At 56.5% G+C, this 12,898-nt stretch overlaps 1 protein-coding gene across 1 annotated transcript; it reads right to left on the bottom strand.

The window, feature by feature from the left end:
* Positions 1–1,527: 1,527 nt before the first annotated feature.
* Positions 1,528–8,779, bottom strand: PRDM13 (PR/SET domain 13). Its single transcript, XM_036379793.1, has 4 exons — positions 8,639–8,779; positions 6,834–6,965; positions 6,616–6,736; positions 1,528–3,158 (listed from the first exon to the last, which is right to left on the bottom strand). The coding sequence occupies exons 1-4, from the start codon at positions 8,777–8,779 to the stop codon at positions 1,693–1,695; spliced, it is 1,860 nt and encodes a 619-aa protein (XP_036235686.1). The 3' UTR covers positions 1,528–1,692.
* Positions 8,780–12,898: the final 4,119 nt, after the last annotated feature.

The raw sequence follows: 12,898 nt of genomic DNA, 5'->3' as shown, positions 1-12,898 counted from the left end.
CTTCCTATTGCTGTCAAGCACGGTATAGCCTTAAGTGAGCAAACGAAGGATTAGTTTTGTGTCTGAAATTCTCGCAGATACTGAAAGTAATTTGTTTGTATTTTATATTGCAGCGCCTACACCCCGGACTGAAATAGGGCTCGATCCTCACAGTCTTCTAAGTGTATCGAGCAGTCAAAGAGATTTACCCTCTACTTCAGAGCTGTGAGCTACGCCAAACCAAAAAGCGGGGCTCCCTCCTGACTCCGCCTGCCCGAGGGCACACGGAAAGCCCCAGCTCGGACCTGAGCGGGCAGACCCGCACAGCTGGCGGGTCACAGCTGGCGGGTCACTGTCGGCAGTGTTGCATCCTTTTGCCTGGTGAGTTGGAGGAGCTGCCAGGAGAAACAGAATTTTCTGACAGTCTTTTATTTTTTTAAGTTGAACTCGTTTCAGGTTTTTCATACCAAAGAATAAGTAGATTTTTTTTCCTCGAATAAAAGTAACAACGATTCTAAAGAAGAGTGTTTGCAAAAGTGGCACATTTGACCGCGTGCAAACCGATAAAAACAGACTAATAATGTCCAGCCTCTAACAGCTCTGCCTTCGCCCTGTGAAAAACGAAATAGCAAAAAAAAAAAAAAAAAAATCAAAAATCCTAGGCATAGAGAAGAACAGATTGGATATGGGATTTTTGCCCTTTGGTTTCGCTGAGAGACGGAAAATGCTCAGGCGACATATTATTCAGAGGCAAATTGTTAAGAGCTTGACCCAAAGACACTGTATATAAATGGGTCTGTGCTTCCAGTCTTCAGAAGCATTGTGAAGAAACACGAGATCCTGCTGACAGCACCTCAACGAACAACTAGGCAAACAGTAGTTTGTCAGTAACTTTATTTCTTTTTTTAAAAAATCGCATGACAAACTGGAACCAAGACCAAAATACTGTATCCACTGTACATCGTTCATTAGAAAACAAACATACACCACATTTGTATTCTACCAAACAGAGAGTGTATTTCCTTTAAAATTATATAGTGCGTGCTTTTAGAGTCATGCTTTTCAATATTTATTTTACATTTGTTACTCAAATATTATCTGCTATAAATAATTGCAACTTGATCAAATGGTGCACCTGTTATGCGAACCTCTTCCATGCTGCAAGAGTGGCATTTTGTTGCCTGTTTTTTTCTGTCATTCCAAAAAGCTGTTGGTATTGCTTTATTAGGACCCGAGCAAGCACAGGTGAGGTGTCAAATAAAGTGTACAGATGCCAGAGGCGCTTGCAGACCCGGGTCTGCTGCTGAGCCCCACGGCTCAGACCGCTGGAGCAAGTGATGGGAGAGCGCATAGAAAAAAAAAAATCATTTCCAAAAGGCACAATTTTCTCGACACAAAGGTACAATAAAAATATATGGCCACTGAAATGCGGGCTCCTACCGGGATGCGGTGCCTGCCCAGCGGGATCCCGGGCCCGCCAGGGTTTCGCCCTCCCGCCCCTGTCCGGCACCGCAGCTGCAGCGCCGGGGGCGATGCCGTGGAGGGAAGCCGGGGACGCCCGCGCACCCCTGCCCGCCCCGCCGGCGGCTCTGCCCGCCAGCCCGCGCTCCTCCGCGACACGGCCTCGCGTGGGACCGCCCCGGGAGCCCAGAGTAGTGGGAGGGGGGCTGCAGCGCTCCCCTCACCCCCGCCCCGCCACGGCCGCCTCCCGCATCACTGCTCGCGGTGCCGGCTGCCGCTCTCCGGGTCGCTCTGGTCGTCGGTGAAGCAGACATCCACATCGCTCTCGTTGTCAGTCTTTTGCTCCTGCTCGGGCTGCGCATAGCCAGAGTCACTCTTGTCCTCGGCCGCCTTGCCGAGGCTCTGCCCCGGGTGCCGGGATTTGACGTGCCGCTCCAGGTCGCGGCGTCGCACCAGCACCTTGCCGCAGTACTCGCAGCGGTAGGGCGTGTTGCCCTCGGCGTGCAGGCGGATGTGTTTGTTGAGGTTGCTGGGGTCCCCGAAGGGCCGCAGGCAGACCTTGCACTTGAGCGGCTTGTAGCCGGTGTGAGTCCGCATGTGGATCTTCAGCCCGTACTTGCGGGAGTACAGCTTCCCGCAGTACAGGCACAGGTGCCCGGTCTTGGGCTTCCCTCCGGCCGGCCCGGCCGCCCCCGCCGGCAGCGTCTCCAGCCTCCCTCGGCCTTTCTCGGCCGCCAGCTCGGAGAGCTGCTGCGTGTGCATGGCGATCTCCCGGTCGATGCTGGCCAGTGAGCCCAGCTCTGCGGCGTGCAGACCCGCCGCCGGCCCCGCGAAGTACGACACCGACTCGGGGTACTTCAGGAGGCCGCCGAGGTGCAGCTTCAGCGGGTAGTAGGGCGCGGCCCCGTAGAGCAGCTCCCCGTTGTAGACGGTGAGCGGCATCACCGGCAGCCCGCACTCCCCCGCGTACGCCTTCAGCCCCTCGAAGGGCGGCAGCGCGAAGCGCTCCAGGGCCCCGCCGGGCAGCGGTGGGTAGCGGGCGGGCGGCAGCGCGGCCGCGGGCAGCCCCCGCTCCACCTGCCGGAAGGCCGAGGCCTCCTCCAGCGGTGACAGCAGCGGGAAGGCGCGCAGCCCGCCGCCGCAAGCCAGCCCCGCCGCCGCCGCCTGCGGGGTGGCCTCACCCGGCAGCGCTCCGCACTTCGGCGGCGCCTCGGCGGCGGCGCGTCCCGCCTTCAGTCCCCCCAGCAGTTTGGAGAAGCCGAGGGCGGCGGCGCCCCGCGCCTCTTCCCGCAGCGACCCGGCGGGGCGGAAGGCCGAGCGCGCCCCGGGGCACAGCGCCAGCCCGTTGCCGCCCGCCGGCCCCAGCAGCGGCCCCGGCCCGCGGGCGGCCCCCACGCTCATGTCCAGGGCGCGCTCCTGCTCCTCCTTGCCCGCCGCCCGCTTGGGCAGCGCCGGCTTGGCGAGCGGCGGGGAGGCGACGACGGCCTCCCGCTTGACGGCCTCCCGAGGGCCGCAGCCGGGCGGCGGGTGGCCGCGCAGCGAGGCGGCCGGCAGCTCCTTGGGGGGCAGGCCGAAGGCGGTGGCAGCGGGCCGGCCGTGGTCGTGATGAAGGAAGGGCCGGCCGTGGCTCAGAGCGCAGTGGAAGTGGACGTGGGCCTTGAGGCTGTTGGGGTATTTGAAGGTCCTCCAGCAGTACCAGCAGATGTACCTCTCCTCCCCTGCGGAGGCAAGCGGAGGGACCCGTCAGCGGCGGCCGCGCATCCCCGCGCCTCCCCGCGCATCCCCGCGCTCCCTCCGCCTCGTCCCGCCCCCGCCATGCTGTGCCGCGGAGCGGAGCCGTGCGGGCGCTGCCCGGTCCGGGCTGAGCTCCCGCGAGCGGGGCGCCGTAGGGCCGGGGGGAGCAGCTGCTGCCGCGAGTCGTCTGTCGGAGGGCCCATCTGTTGGCGTTTGCAGAGGAGGTAGCGTATGTCAGGGAGTCGGCTGCACCGAACAAAGGCCAATCTAATGATCGTGAGCCCCTCATTACGCGGCGAGACAATATCCGATATGTATGGGCCATATGTAATCGTTCCCTTTCAGAGGACAATGCCCTTTGTACCCCGTCCCATTTCGACTTCTCTCAAGCGGAACAGACCTCGGTGGCCGCGGCTGTGGTGGCTGCCCGACACCGCAGAGGCTCAGACTCCGCTTTCCCCCTCCTGGCCTTGCTTGCCAGGAGGGTACTCCCAAGAAGGAGCATCTCCTCAGCCCCGACGGTGAAACGCCGCCTCTGTGGCCACCTGTCTGTCTAGCAATCTTTTCCTTCCTTCCTTCCTTCCTTCCTTCCTTCCTTCCTTCCTTCCTTCCTTCCTTCCTTCCTTCCTTCCTTCCTTCCTTCCTTCCTTCCTTCCTTCCTTCCTTCCTTCCTTCCTTCCTTCCTTCCTTCCTTCCTTCCTTCCTTCCTTCCTTCCTTCCTTCCTTCCTTCCTTCCTTCCTTCCTTCCTTCCTTCCTTCCTTCCTTCCTTCCTTCCTTCCTTCCTTCCTTCCTTCCTTCCTTCCTTCCTCACTTTCCCCTTTCCTTTCTCCTTCCCCTCCTTATTCTTTCCCCTTTTCTTCTCTTTTTCTGTCCTTTGTACCCATCTTTCTCTCTGTCGTTTCTCCCAGTCACCATACTATGCTGATAAGCCCCTGAATTTCCCTTTCGGCTCCTGCCCACCCTGACCGTCCCCAGCTCACCCTCGCCCCTCAGTTTCATGCACCTAAGGTGAGCCCAAGCGCCGCACGGAACTGAGAGCCCTCTCCAGGCCTGGGGGCAGCTCCTCACGTTTCAGGGAATCCCGTGGGGGAGGACAGGGGTGAGACCTTGCATCGTGCCCCTCGTCTGTCGGGGCACCCGGGGAGGGCGGGTCGCCGGGGTGGATGCGATGGCCGTGACCAGCCTCCCTGTCACCGGCTTTTGACAGGGATCAGTCGATGTCCGCTGCGGATGGAAAACGGAATCTTCGCTCTCCGCGGGAAACTCGTGTGCCAACTCGCGTGGAAGCATCGCACGCTGTTGCGTGTATCTCGCTGTGTGTGTGCTCGCCGCCGTGGGCAGCCTTTCCTCGCTAGCCGTGGAGAGCCAGCCCCGGGATCTGCAGCATTGTGAGGGCGTTGGGAGCTCTATTTCGCCCCGTCGAGGAGGGGAAGAGACGGGACTGTGTCTGCCCGGGCCCCAGAGAGCCAGCGGCCATGGGAGGGGGAACCACGGTGGCAACCCACTGCCGTGCACGGGAAAAGGGGTAAAGGAGCGGTACGGATGGCAAGGAATACGGCCACGGACCCCACGGACTGCCCTCCGCTATCTTCTTTTGCCTATGCAGGTCTCTTCAGCGGAGCGGCGCGGGTCGGCCCTGGTTTCTTCGGCAAAAGATGGTCGGGACTGGCTCCCGACCACCACCGAGCCCGGCTCGGCTCTTCCCCGGCTCAGCTCCCGTTCAACAAGAACGGCTCCAGGGAAAAGATAAAAAAACCAAACAAACAAAACACAAAAAAGAAAAAAAAAAAATCAAACTACCCTCCCCACCAAAAACCACTTCTTTCTCACCACGGTAACCCAAATTAAAGGGGTCAAACACAGAAGAATTCAATTTTTGATTTGGTTAGGTTTTTTCGTTTTGTGCTTTTGAAAAAAAAAAATTCTCCGAATTTCTTCCACTGTCATTTTTCGGTTGGTGGGGGTTTGAGAGTTTAGTTTGATTTTTCGGCTTTTTTTTTCAGCATATGATCATTAGAAGAAGAGCACTTCAGCAGGCTTTGCTGAGTCTGTATTAATCAGTCTGGAAACTGTGGGACCGAAGACACAGCAGATCCGTAGGTTCACTTTGCAAATCAACCTCGCTTCGACGGGGCGAGGAAGATGCCGCACTCTGGGAGCCTCTTGCAGACATGAGCTCTCTTTCATTTTTCCCCCGAGTAGCACTGGTACCCATCCGCAGCAAGGGCTGCTGGAGAGGAGTGGGGCGCAACACAGCCGCGTGTCCTCCTTGCCACCGAAACTTCGCCAGGCTTTTCGAGAGGGCGACCCTTGGCAGATCCATGGCCTCACTGCCCTTCGACGTGGCGGGGACAGAAATGTGACCAAGAGTTTCTTTTCTGGGTGTAGTTTTCGTACAAGGAGGGATTTGGGCTCTTGCACGGTGTGATATAATAGCCAGAGCCTGGCCTTCCCGCAGCCATCCCTTCGGGCCGGACTCTGGTCGCCTTGCGGAGCGGCCAGCCGTGACGGGGGAGGGGGCAGCTCCTGCCCGGATCGTGCACTCACTCCCTTCCCGGGGACACTGCCAAGCTGAAGGATCTTCTGCGTCAAGCAGGAGCGCCTGGGGTTCCCTCATCTCCCGCGGAGCGGGCTCAGCCCGAGGGGAGTGCCCACAGGCAGCTGCCGCCACCGACGCCCCAGGGAGCGCCCGGACCCGGGACCAGAGGAAGGGGGTGGCCGCCGACAGAGAAGCCCGACAAATGAACGCTGAAGTGTTCCGTCCTTTTTCCCTGGTCTTTTTTTAAACGTGCTGCCGCCTTATCATTTTGTTAACACCGGTGTAACTTCAGTAAGAATGGGTTTGCGGATTGAAACAAGCCGTCCCAGACGGGTGTCTTCCCCTTCCCAACATCTTTGCATATCCTGATCTCAGGCTGATTTGACACCGACTTAACCTTTTTCCTAATGTATTCTAATTTACAGGGATTGCCCAGTACTGCCCAGTTTTGGCTTTACTATGTGAATCTACCCGCAAGAGAACCTGAAAAGAGTCTCTGAAACTCTGAGAACGGAAGGTAAACCCGATGTTTTTAGAAACAGCATAGGGTAAGCTGAGCCGAGCCAATTTGCTGTCTCGCATACCAACTATAGCGATGTTTCACAGAAACCCCATTTGCCTATCAAAGAATCATTAAATCGGGCCGATGACGGAACAACTCGACGCACGGGGGCCTTTCCATACGCCACCGAGTTAATAGATCACCCTTTAAATGTAAGCAGATGGAGCCTTAGTTTAAAGGGTGGTGGGTTAAATTCACGGCAGCTGTACTGGCATTTATTTTTCTGAGGGCCCACGTTTGCCTACCGCAGTTTGAGATCCCGTCAAAGGTGTCAGCTAAAGAAGGTTTGTTTTGTTTCATTTAATTTGGTTGCTCTGAAATGAGTGCCCGCATCTGTACCTTTCTCGTCGTGCGTTGGCGTGGCCGTGACGGGGATGTCAAACCACTGCGCCAGAGGGTTGGAGTACCAGACGGTAAGCTCCTCTCCCGGCTGGACATCTCGCAGCGCCCGGTAGAAAATCTGGAGAGGGAAGAAAGGAAACTTCTTCAGGAGGCTTGAGAGGCAGGCAGGTGGCGGGGAGAGGCGCCATGCCAGCCCGGAGCCGCGAGCGGGGTACCTGTCCTCCTGGCAGATCCGCAACAGCCTCCAGTGTCTGCTCTTGGGAGTTTCGGGCAGCTCGGATTAACCCTATCCATTCCAGGGCCGAGCTCCCGGCTTCATCCACTAATTCCCCTCTGACCATCCGCACCTGGAAAACAGGCGGCACTGCTGTCATTTTCACGTGAAACGAAACACAAAAAGAGCAAAAAGCTTACCCGTCCCCCGGCCTGCCTGCCCGCTCTGCCTGGCCCGTCGAGCTGCTTCCCCACACTAGGCAGGAGGCTGAGCATCGCAGCTGAAAGCAGCGGCGAGAGCATCTCCTTTTGCCGCCTTTTTAACGCTTCCATCCTCACCCACCTTTGGGTAGGACGGTCCCCGGCTCGCAGGTGCCCTGCCCTAGCGGGGGTTGCAGCTCTGCAGCGTAAGGATGGAAGAACCCGTGCCCGGAGAGGGAAAACGGGATTTTTCCCTTGGGTAGCATTGATCCAAACGCACCTTGTCCAGTTGCAGCTGTTACATTTCGCTTAAAGCTATATTAAATACCCAGGTACGATTTTAATTTTCTTTTTCTTTTTGTCTCTAAGTCCGTGCAAAACCATTGCGACATGCAGGACTTGTCGGGAGATGGGGAGGGGGAAAGGGGGGAAGATTCTGCTTAGCTACAAAGTCCCTGTAGCCCCATACTTCATAATCTGCTTGCCCATACAAAGAGAAAATGAAGTGCCCATTCCCTGAATGACCGTGCAATAAAAGTCATCGGAACAAAGCAGTCTAAAGCGAGAAACCAAGGGAGCCAGATGAGAAATAAATTTGAGTGGGCTGGCAGAGCGTTTAAAAACAATTAAAGTGCATTAAAAATCCGAGCGGAACGCGTGAGCCGCGGCTGCCCGGGGGGCGAAAGGAGGGGTCTCATCCGCAGCCCCCTGAAGAGCCTGATGGACGGGGCGAGAGCCCTTGGCCGCCTCCTCCTCGCTGCTTCGCTCGGACACGGACGGACCCCGGAGCCGGCAGCCGTGGGGCCGACATCGCTGCCGCTCCGGCTCTGCGGGTTGATTGCGGCTCCAGGGGAGGAGAGCCCCCGAGGCTCTGGGGGAAGGTCGAGCTGCCCTGGGCTGCCCCGACACCTGCGACCTGCACCCCGGCGCCGTCTCCGGGGTAGCCCCGGTCCGTCCTCTCGCCCCACACTCCCTTCAGGCCCGAGCCAAAGGATTCGCGGCCGGGAAGAGGGATTGGGGGGCACGAACCCGAGCCAAACACAGAAATAAATCGGTGCATTTGCCTCTGCCCTGCTCCTTCCCGGGCCAAACCCGGGGGCTGTGACAGCCTTGTGCCCTCGCCTCGCCGGGGCTCCAGGAGCGAGGAGCCGGCCGTGGCACGTCCCGGCTCCTCCAGGGAAAGGGGCAATGCCCCAGTGAGCGGAGCCCCGGGGGGCGGGGGCTGGGTGGCGGGACCAGGGCCCTCCGACATCGGGCACGGAGCTCAGGCGACGCTTCCAGCACGTCTCTGTCCAAGGCGGGGGAGCGCCCACTCCTCCGGGAGAGCCCCCGTGTCCTCTGGCCTCGCCCCGGAGGTCGGCAGGGCTGGGGGCCCCGGCGCTGGGGAGGAGGGGGAGAGGGCACGAGCGGGCAGGCTCTCCTGGCAAAACCACGGGGAGACATCTCAGGACGTTCTGGAAATGCTTCCCTTTGCTTTCCTGGCTCTCTCTAAGAAGGGAGGATCGAAGAGAGACGGGGAAGAGCAGCCTCTTCTCCCAAAGCCGGCTTCCCCCGAGTCAACGAATAATCAAAGTCCAGCGGTGCAGGAGCGACCGTAGGAAAATACCTTTTTTTTGGGTCCTGGCTCCTTGCGGTCTGACAGGTACTTGCCCAGTTTGAAGGTGCCCGGCACGGGACCCAGGCGCAGCCCAGCCGGGATGCAGCTCTCCGCGCTGACGCTGATGGCCGGAGCCCTGCTGGTTTGCATCGCTGCCGCCGGGTGCGAGCGCTCGGGAACCCCAACTACTTAAGGGGGCCGGAGTGACAGCGGCAGGCGGCGGGAGGATGAGCACAGGCGTATCTCCGCCCGCAGAGTGACGCGGCGCTGTGAGGACGCCGGCTTTTCGACGGGAGCAGGAGGGGTACCCCTTGGCAGGGGGATGCTCTGGGGCGCAGAGTTTGGTGAGAGAGTTTGGCTCCTCGAGCAGCTGCGGAGTCCCATCCAAGAGGGTCACATGGAGCCTTTCCCTAACCCTCCTGCATAATCAGGCGGAGTGAATGGCTGGCAGACAATGGGCCAGGCGACCTTCCCATTCCTAAAAATCCAATTTGTCAAGGGCAAAGAAAAGGCGCTGGTGAATCAAAGGTCTGGAGGGACCATTAATCCTCAGCATGGGGTATTGTCCCCGAGACAGTTACGATATTTTAAGTGACAAATCCACTGTATAATTTCTCCATAAATTTTACTTCCTTTTATTGTTCCTCGACAAACCAGTTTTGGAAAATAAGTGACTATTTTAAGTCTACTTGGCTGAGCCTTTTGAGGTTTAATATACTTCAAAGATTTTTAATTCTCTTCCCTTGGCTTTATTGTAAAGGAGATTAAACAAAGAGATGGGGAATGTTTTGAGGACTTGTTAACTTCTATTGATTCCCGGCGTGTGCCATACAGAAATTGGGCAGGTACTTGATGGGAAAACACCAGAAAATACCTACACTTTTTTTTAAGAACGACCATATTACCATTTCAGTGGTTTGGTTTCAGGCCAGTAATCTGTTTCAGAAGAGCTTTGATCCTCAAGGAGGATGAATAGCACAAAATATGCGCCGCCGTAGCCCCTGTAAAACACAAACCGCTGCACCTGCGAGCGCTGGGAAAGATGTGTCTGTAGTTCGAGCGATTAAGAAATAGAGACAGGAAGAAATAGAGACATACAGCCACCAGGAAACAGGCAGGCACGGCCAGCAGATAATACAGATATCTAGCAAACAATGTGCAGCTGGATTCCTCCTTTAATGCATCCACAAGTTCCTTGCCCACACGCTAAATCTCTTGCACCGAAACCGCTTTAGGAGGTAGTACCTGCAAAAAGCAACTGTAAATGGAGTCAGAACGAAGATATTTGAACAGAGTGTGTGCCTATGTCCCTCCTCTTCCCATAAATATTTTAATTAAGATACAATGAAGTGCTAGGATTAAGTCATCTTATAATTCAGGCTGGATAAATGTCCCAGGAATTTTCCGGGAGCTGACAAGGAAAAGTGTGCGACTTTTTTCCTTAAGTGCATACAACAGTTCAGATGTGCCTGTCAGACCAAGAGGGACACTAACAAATTCAATCTTCCACTTTCACTTTTATACTCCTATCTAATTCTTGCTGGTGGGTTTTCTCTGCTCCATGCCTCATAACACTCCAAAAAGATTTCTAAACCTTTCTCCTTTGGAGAAGTTGCAAAGTTGCACATGACATTTTATCCACTGCTTTCGGAAACAATGGCAGAGATGGAGCCCTTTTTTTCTTCTTCTTTTTTTCTTTTATTTTTTCCTTTTTTTTCCCCCCTGTGGCGTTTTTGTAATAGTCAGCCCTAATAAATTTCAAGAGGAAGCCAAAAAGCTACGCTTAGAGGTACATCTGCCAACAGATGCCAGGTAACTGAGCGGGCTCTTCTCAAGTAACCCGCTTTCTGCAAGATGAACCTTGGCACGTCGCTTTCGATGCGGTTGTGCGTGGGAGCTTTACTCTGGATTTGTTCGCCGCCGTCACGAGTGGCACCGTGAGAGCAAAGGCCACAGGGACGCGCACGGGGAGCGAGAGCGATTCCGAACCGGCACCTCTCACCAGCTGGCGGCCGCGGAATTCTTCTTTCCTCTCTCCCTGCCCTTCACCGCGCCGGAGAGCACTGAAAGCCCAGCCCGGCAGGTCACCGCGGCTGCTGCGATGATATTTGCCCTGGCTGGCCCCGCTCGCTGCGGGCCCGCGGCGGCAGAGCGCTGCCAGCCCGCCCGGTGCCGCCGCCGCCGCCTTCCCGGGGCACCCGGGGCCGCTGCCACGGCCGGGGCGAGCCCCGAAGTGTCAGCGCCGCTGCAGAGCGGCGGAGCTCTGGGCTCCCGAGGGCTGCTTGGCTCCCCTTGGCGCTGCCCGCGGGCGCGGAGCTGCCCCGGACGGGCGGCACCGGGAAGGGACGGGGACAAGGACGGGACGGGGCGCTGCCACCGCCCGCTCCGGGGGCTGCTGGCCGGCACCGAGTCCGCGCAGGCTGCGAGTGGATTTTCAGTACTGGTCCGTATTGGTGAGCGCCAGGGATAAATGTCGCGCCCGCCCCACCCCGCGCCTTCCCCCTGCAGCATCAGTGACCATCGATCGCTTCTCTCCGGGGTGCAACGCCAGGGACTGTCCCGGCAGCAGGGATGGGTTCGTTTGCACTTCGGCAGGGCTGGCAAGAGGAGGGGGGAGAGGATGTGGGGAACTGAAGATGACCCCTTTGATCAGCGGCATGAATGGGGGGAAAAAGGATAAACAAGAAGTTGAGAGCAATAAATTTAAGCCATGAACATGTCCCTGTAACCTCTGGCCTGGCCACTCGAGGATGAGACTGGCTTGAAATTCCGCGAGCCGCAGAGGTAGAGAGAGGGCCTTTAAGGCGACCAAGGTACCCTACTGCTCCGCCTCGGGAGCCGCTCCCTCCCAGGCCTTAATGAGTCAAAAAGCGTGAACGACACGCGAACAATTTTATCAATAGGACCATGTAAAGGCCGACTGTGAGGAAAGTTATTTATTAATATAGCCGATTGTGGCTGGTTCCCATCCACTCAGAAAAGAAAAGCCCTTGCTCTGGAAGCATTCACACCAGTTCTCCAATTTTTATTCTGTCCTGTGGCTCAAAGTTGAAGTTCCCCAAGTGAAATAAATTGTCCACAAAAGAGGAAAGGAACCACATTTTCTTTTATTTTTCCTTCCCTAAAAAGGAAGGGTGAAACCGATCTAATGTGCCCACTGGAGCAAGATGCAGCATGAAAGGCCGGGTGTTAAAAGTAAAAGCAGCCTTTGGAGCAAATGGGATGGAAAATTAAATGAAATTAAATAGCTTGAACGACCGTATTGTCCCTTATTAAAAAGACACATTAATTACATGGTTTCAGCTTTATTCAAAGACAATGTTTAGACTCAATCAAAACATTCCACTATCGCTCTTTATATACTTAAACCGGGCTACTAGAGGCACCATTAAAGAGAGATCACTTTTGCCCAGAGATGCGATGAAAGTTATTTTCCTTGGCGGCCCTTATTTATGCCCACCGCTGAACTGCCGGTGCCCCTGAGTAACACTTTGGCACACTGTTCTCCCTGATTTAACAGGTTGCCCCATAATGAGGCATGAATGTTAAGGAACAACAGTCATCCAAAGAGGCACAGTTGCAGAGAGCAATGTCCCACCAGGGAGCTCCATTCAAACCATCAAACCGCTCCGGCACAGAGAAGGTTCAACACCACATTCAGACCAGCATGAATGCCTGTATACAGGGCCCGGCTCATTATGCCGCAGAGCATCGCAGCGGAGGCTGGAACAAAATGCTGCAAGTTCATTCAGCAGGCCATACTCCGGCGGGGCGGCCCAGCCGGCGGCTCCCGGGGTGACCTTTTTCCCAAATGGCTTTGCCCCGACAGGGCTGCCCTTCCCCGGGCTGCGAGACGGGACGGCCCGAGGCTCCCGGCCCTGCCTGAGCAGGCCCGAGACTCCGGCAGGTGGATAGGGATGCAAGGCACGGGGCAGAGGGCAGGGAGGAGGCTTGCTGAGACCCTGAAACACGGAAATCCTCTTTAAACCGAAGAGACCAAAATGGTCTGAACATCTTTTTCTTTTCGCTTTTTTTTTCCTTCTCTTTTTCTTTCTTTTATTTTTAAATAAAATTTTCACACTTTCTCTGTTTCTCTTTTCCCCCTTTTCTCCCTTTCTCTTTCTCCCCTTTTCCCTCTTTCTCCCCTTTTCCCTCTTTCTCCCCTTTTCCCTTCTTCCTCTTTGCCCTTCCCTTCCCTTCCCTTCCCTTCCCTTCCCTTCCCTTCCCTTCCCTTCCCTTCCCTTCCCTTCCCTTCCCTTCCCTTCCCTT

The sequence above is a fragment of the Molothrus ater genome, chromosome 3, assembly GCF_012460135.2.
Source record: "Molothrus ater isolate BHLD 08-10-18 breed brown headed cowbird chromosome 3, BPBGC_Mater_1.1, whole genome shotgun sequence".
NCBI lineage: Eukaryota > Metazoa > Chordata > Aves > Passeriformes > Icteridae > Molothrus > Molothrus ater.
Note: the sequence above shows the minus strand (reverse complement) of the source record. Positions and strands in the feature narration are given on the sequence as shown.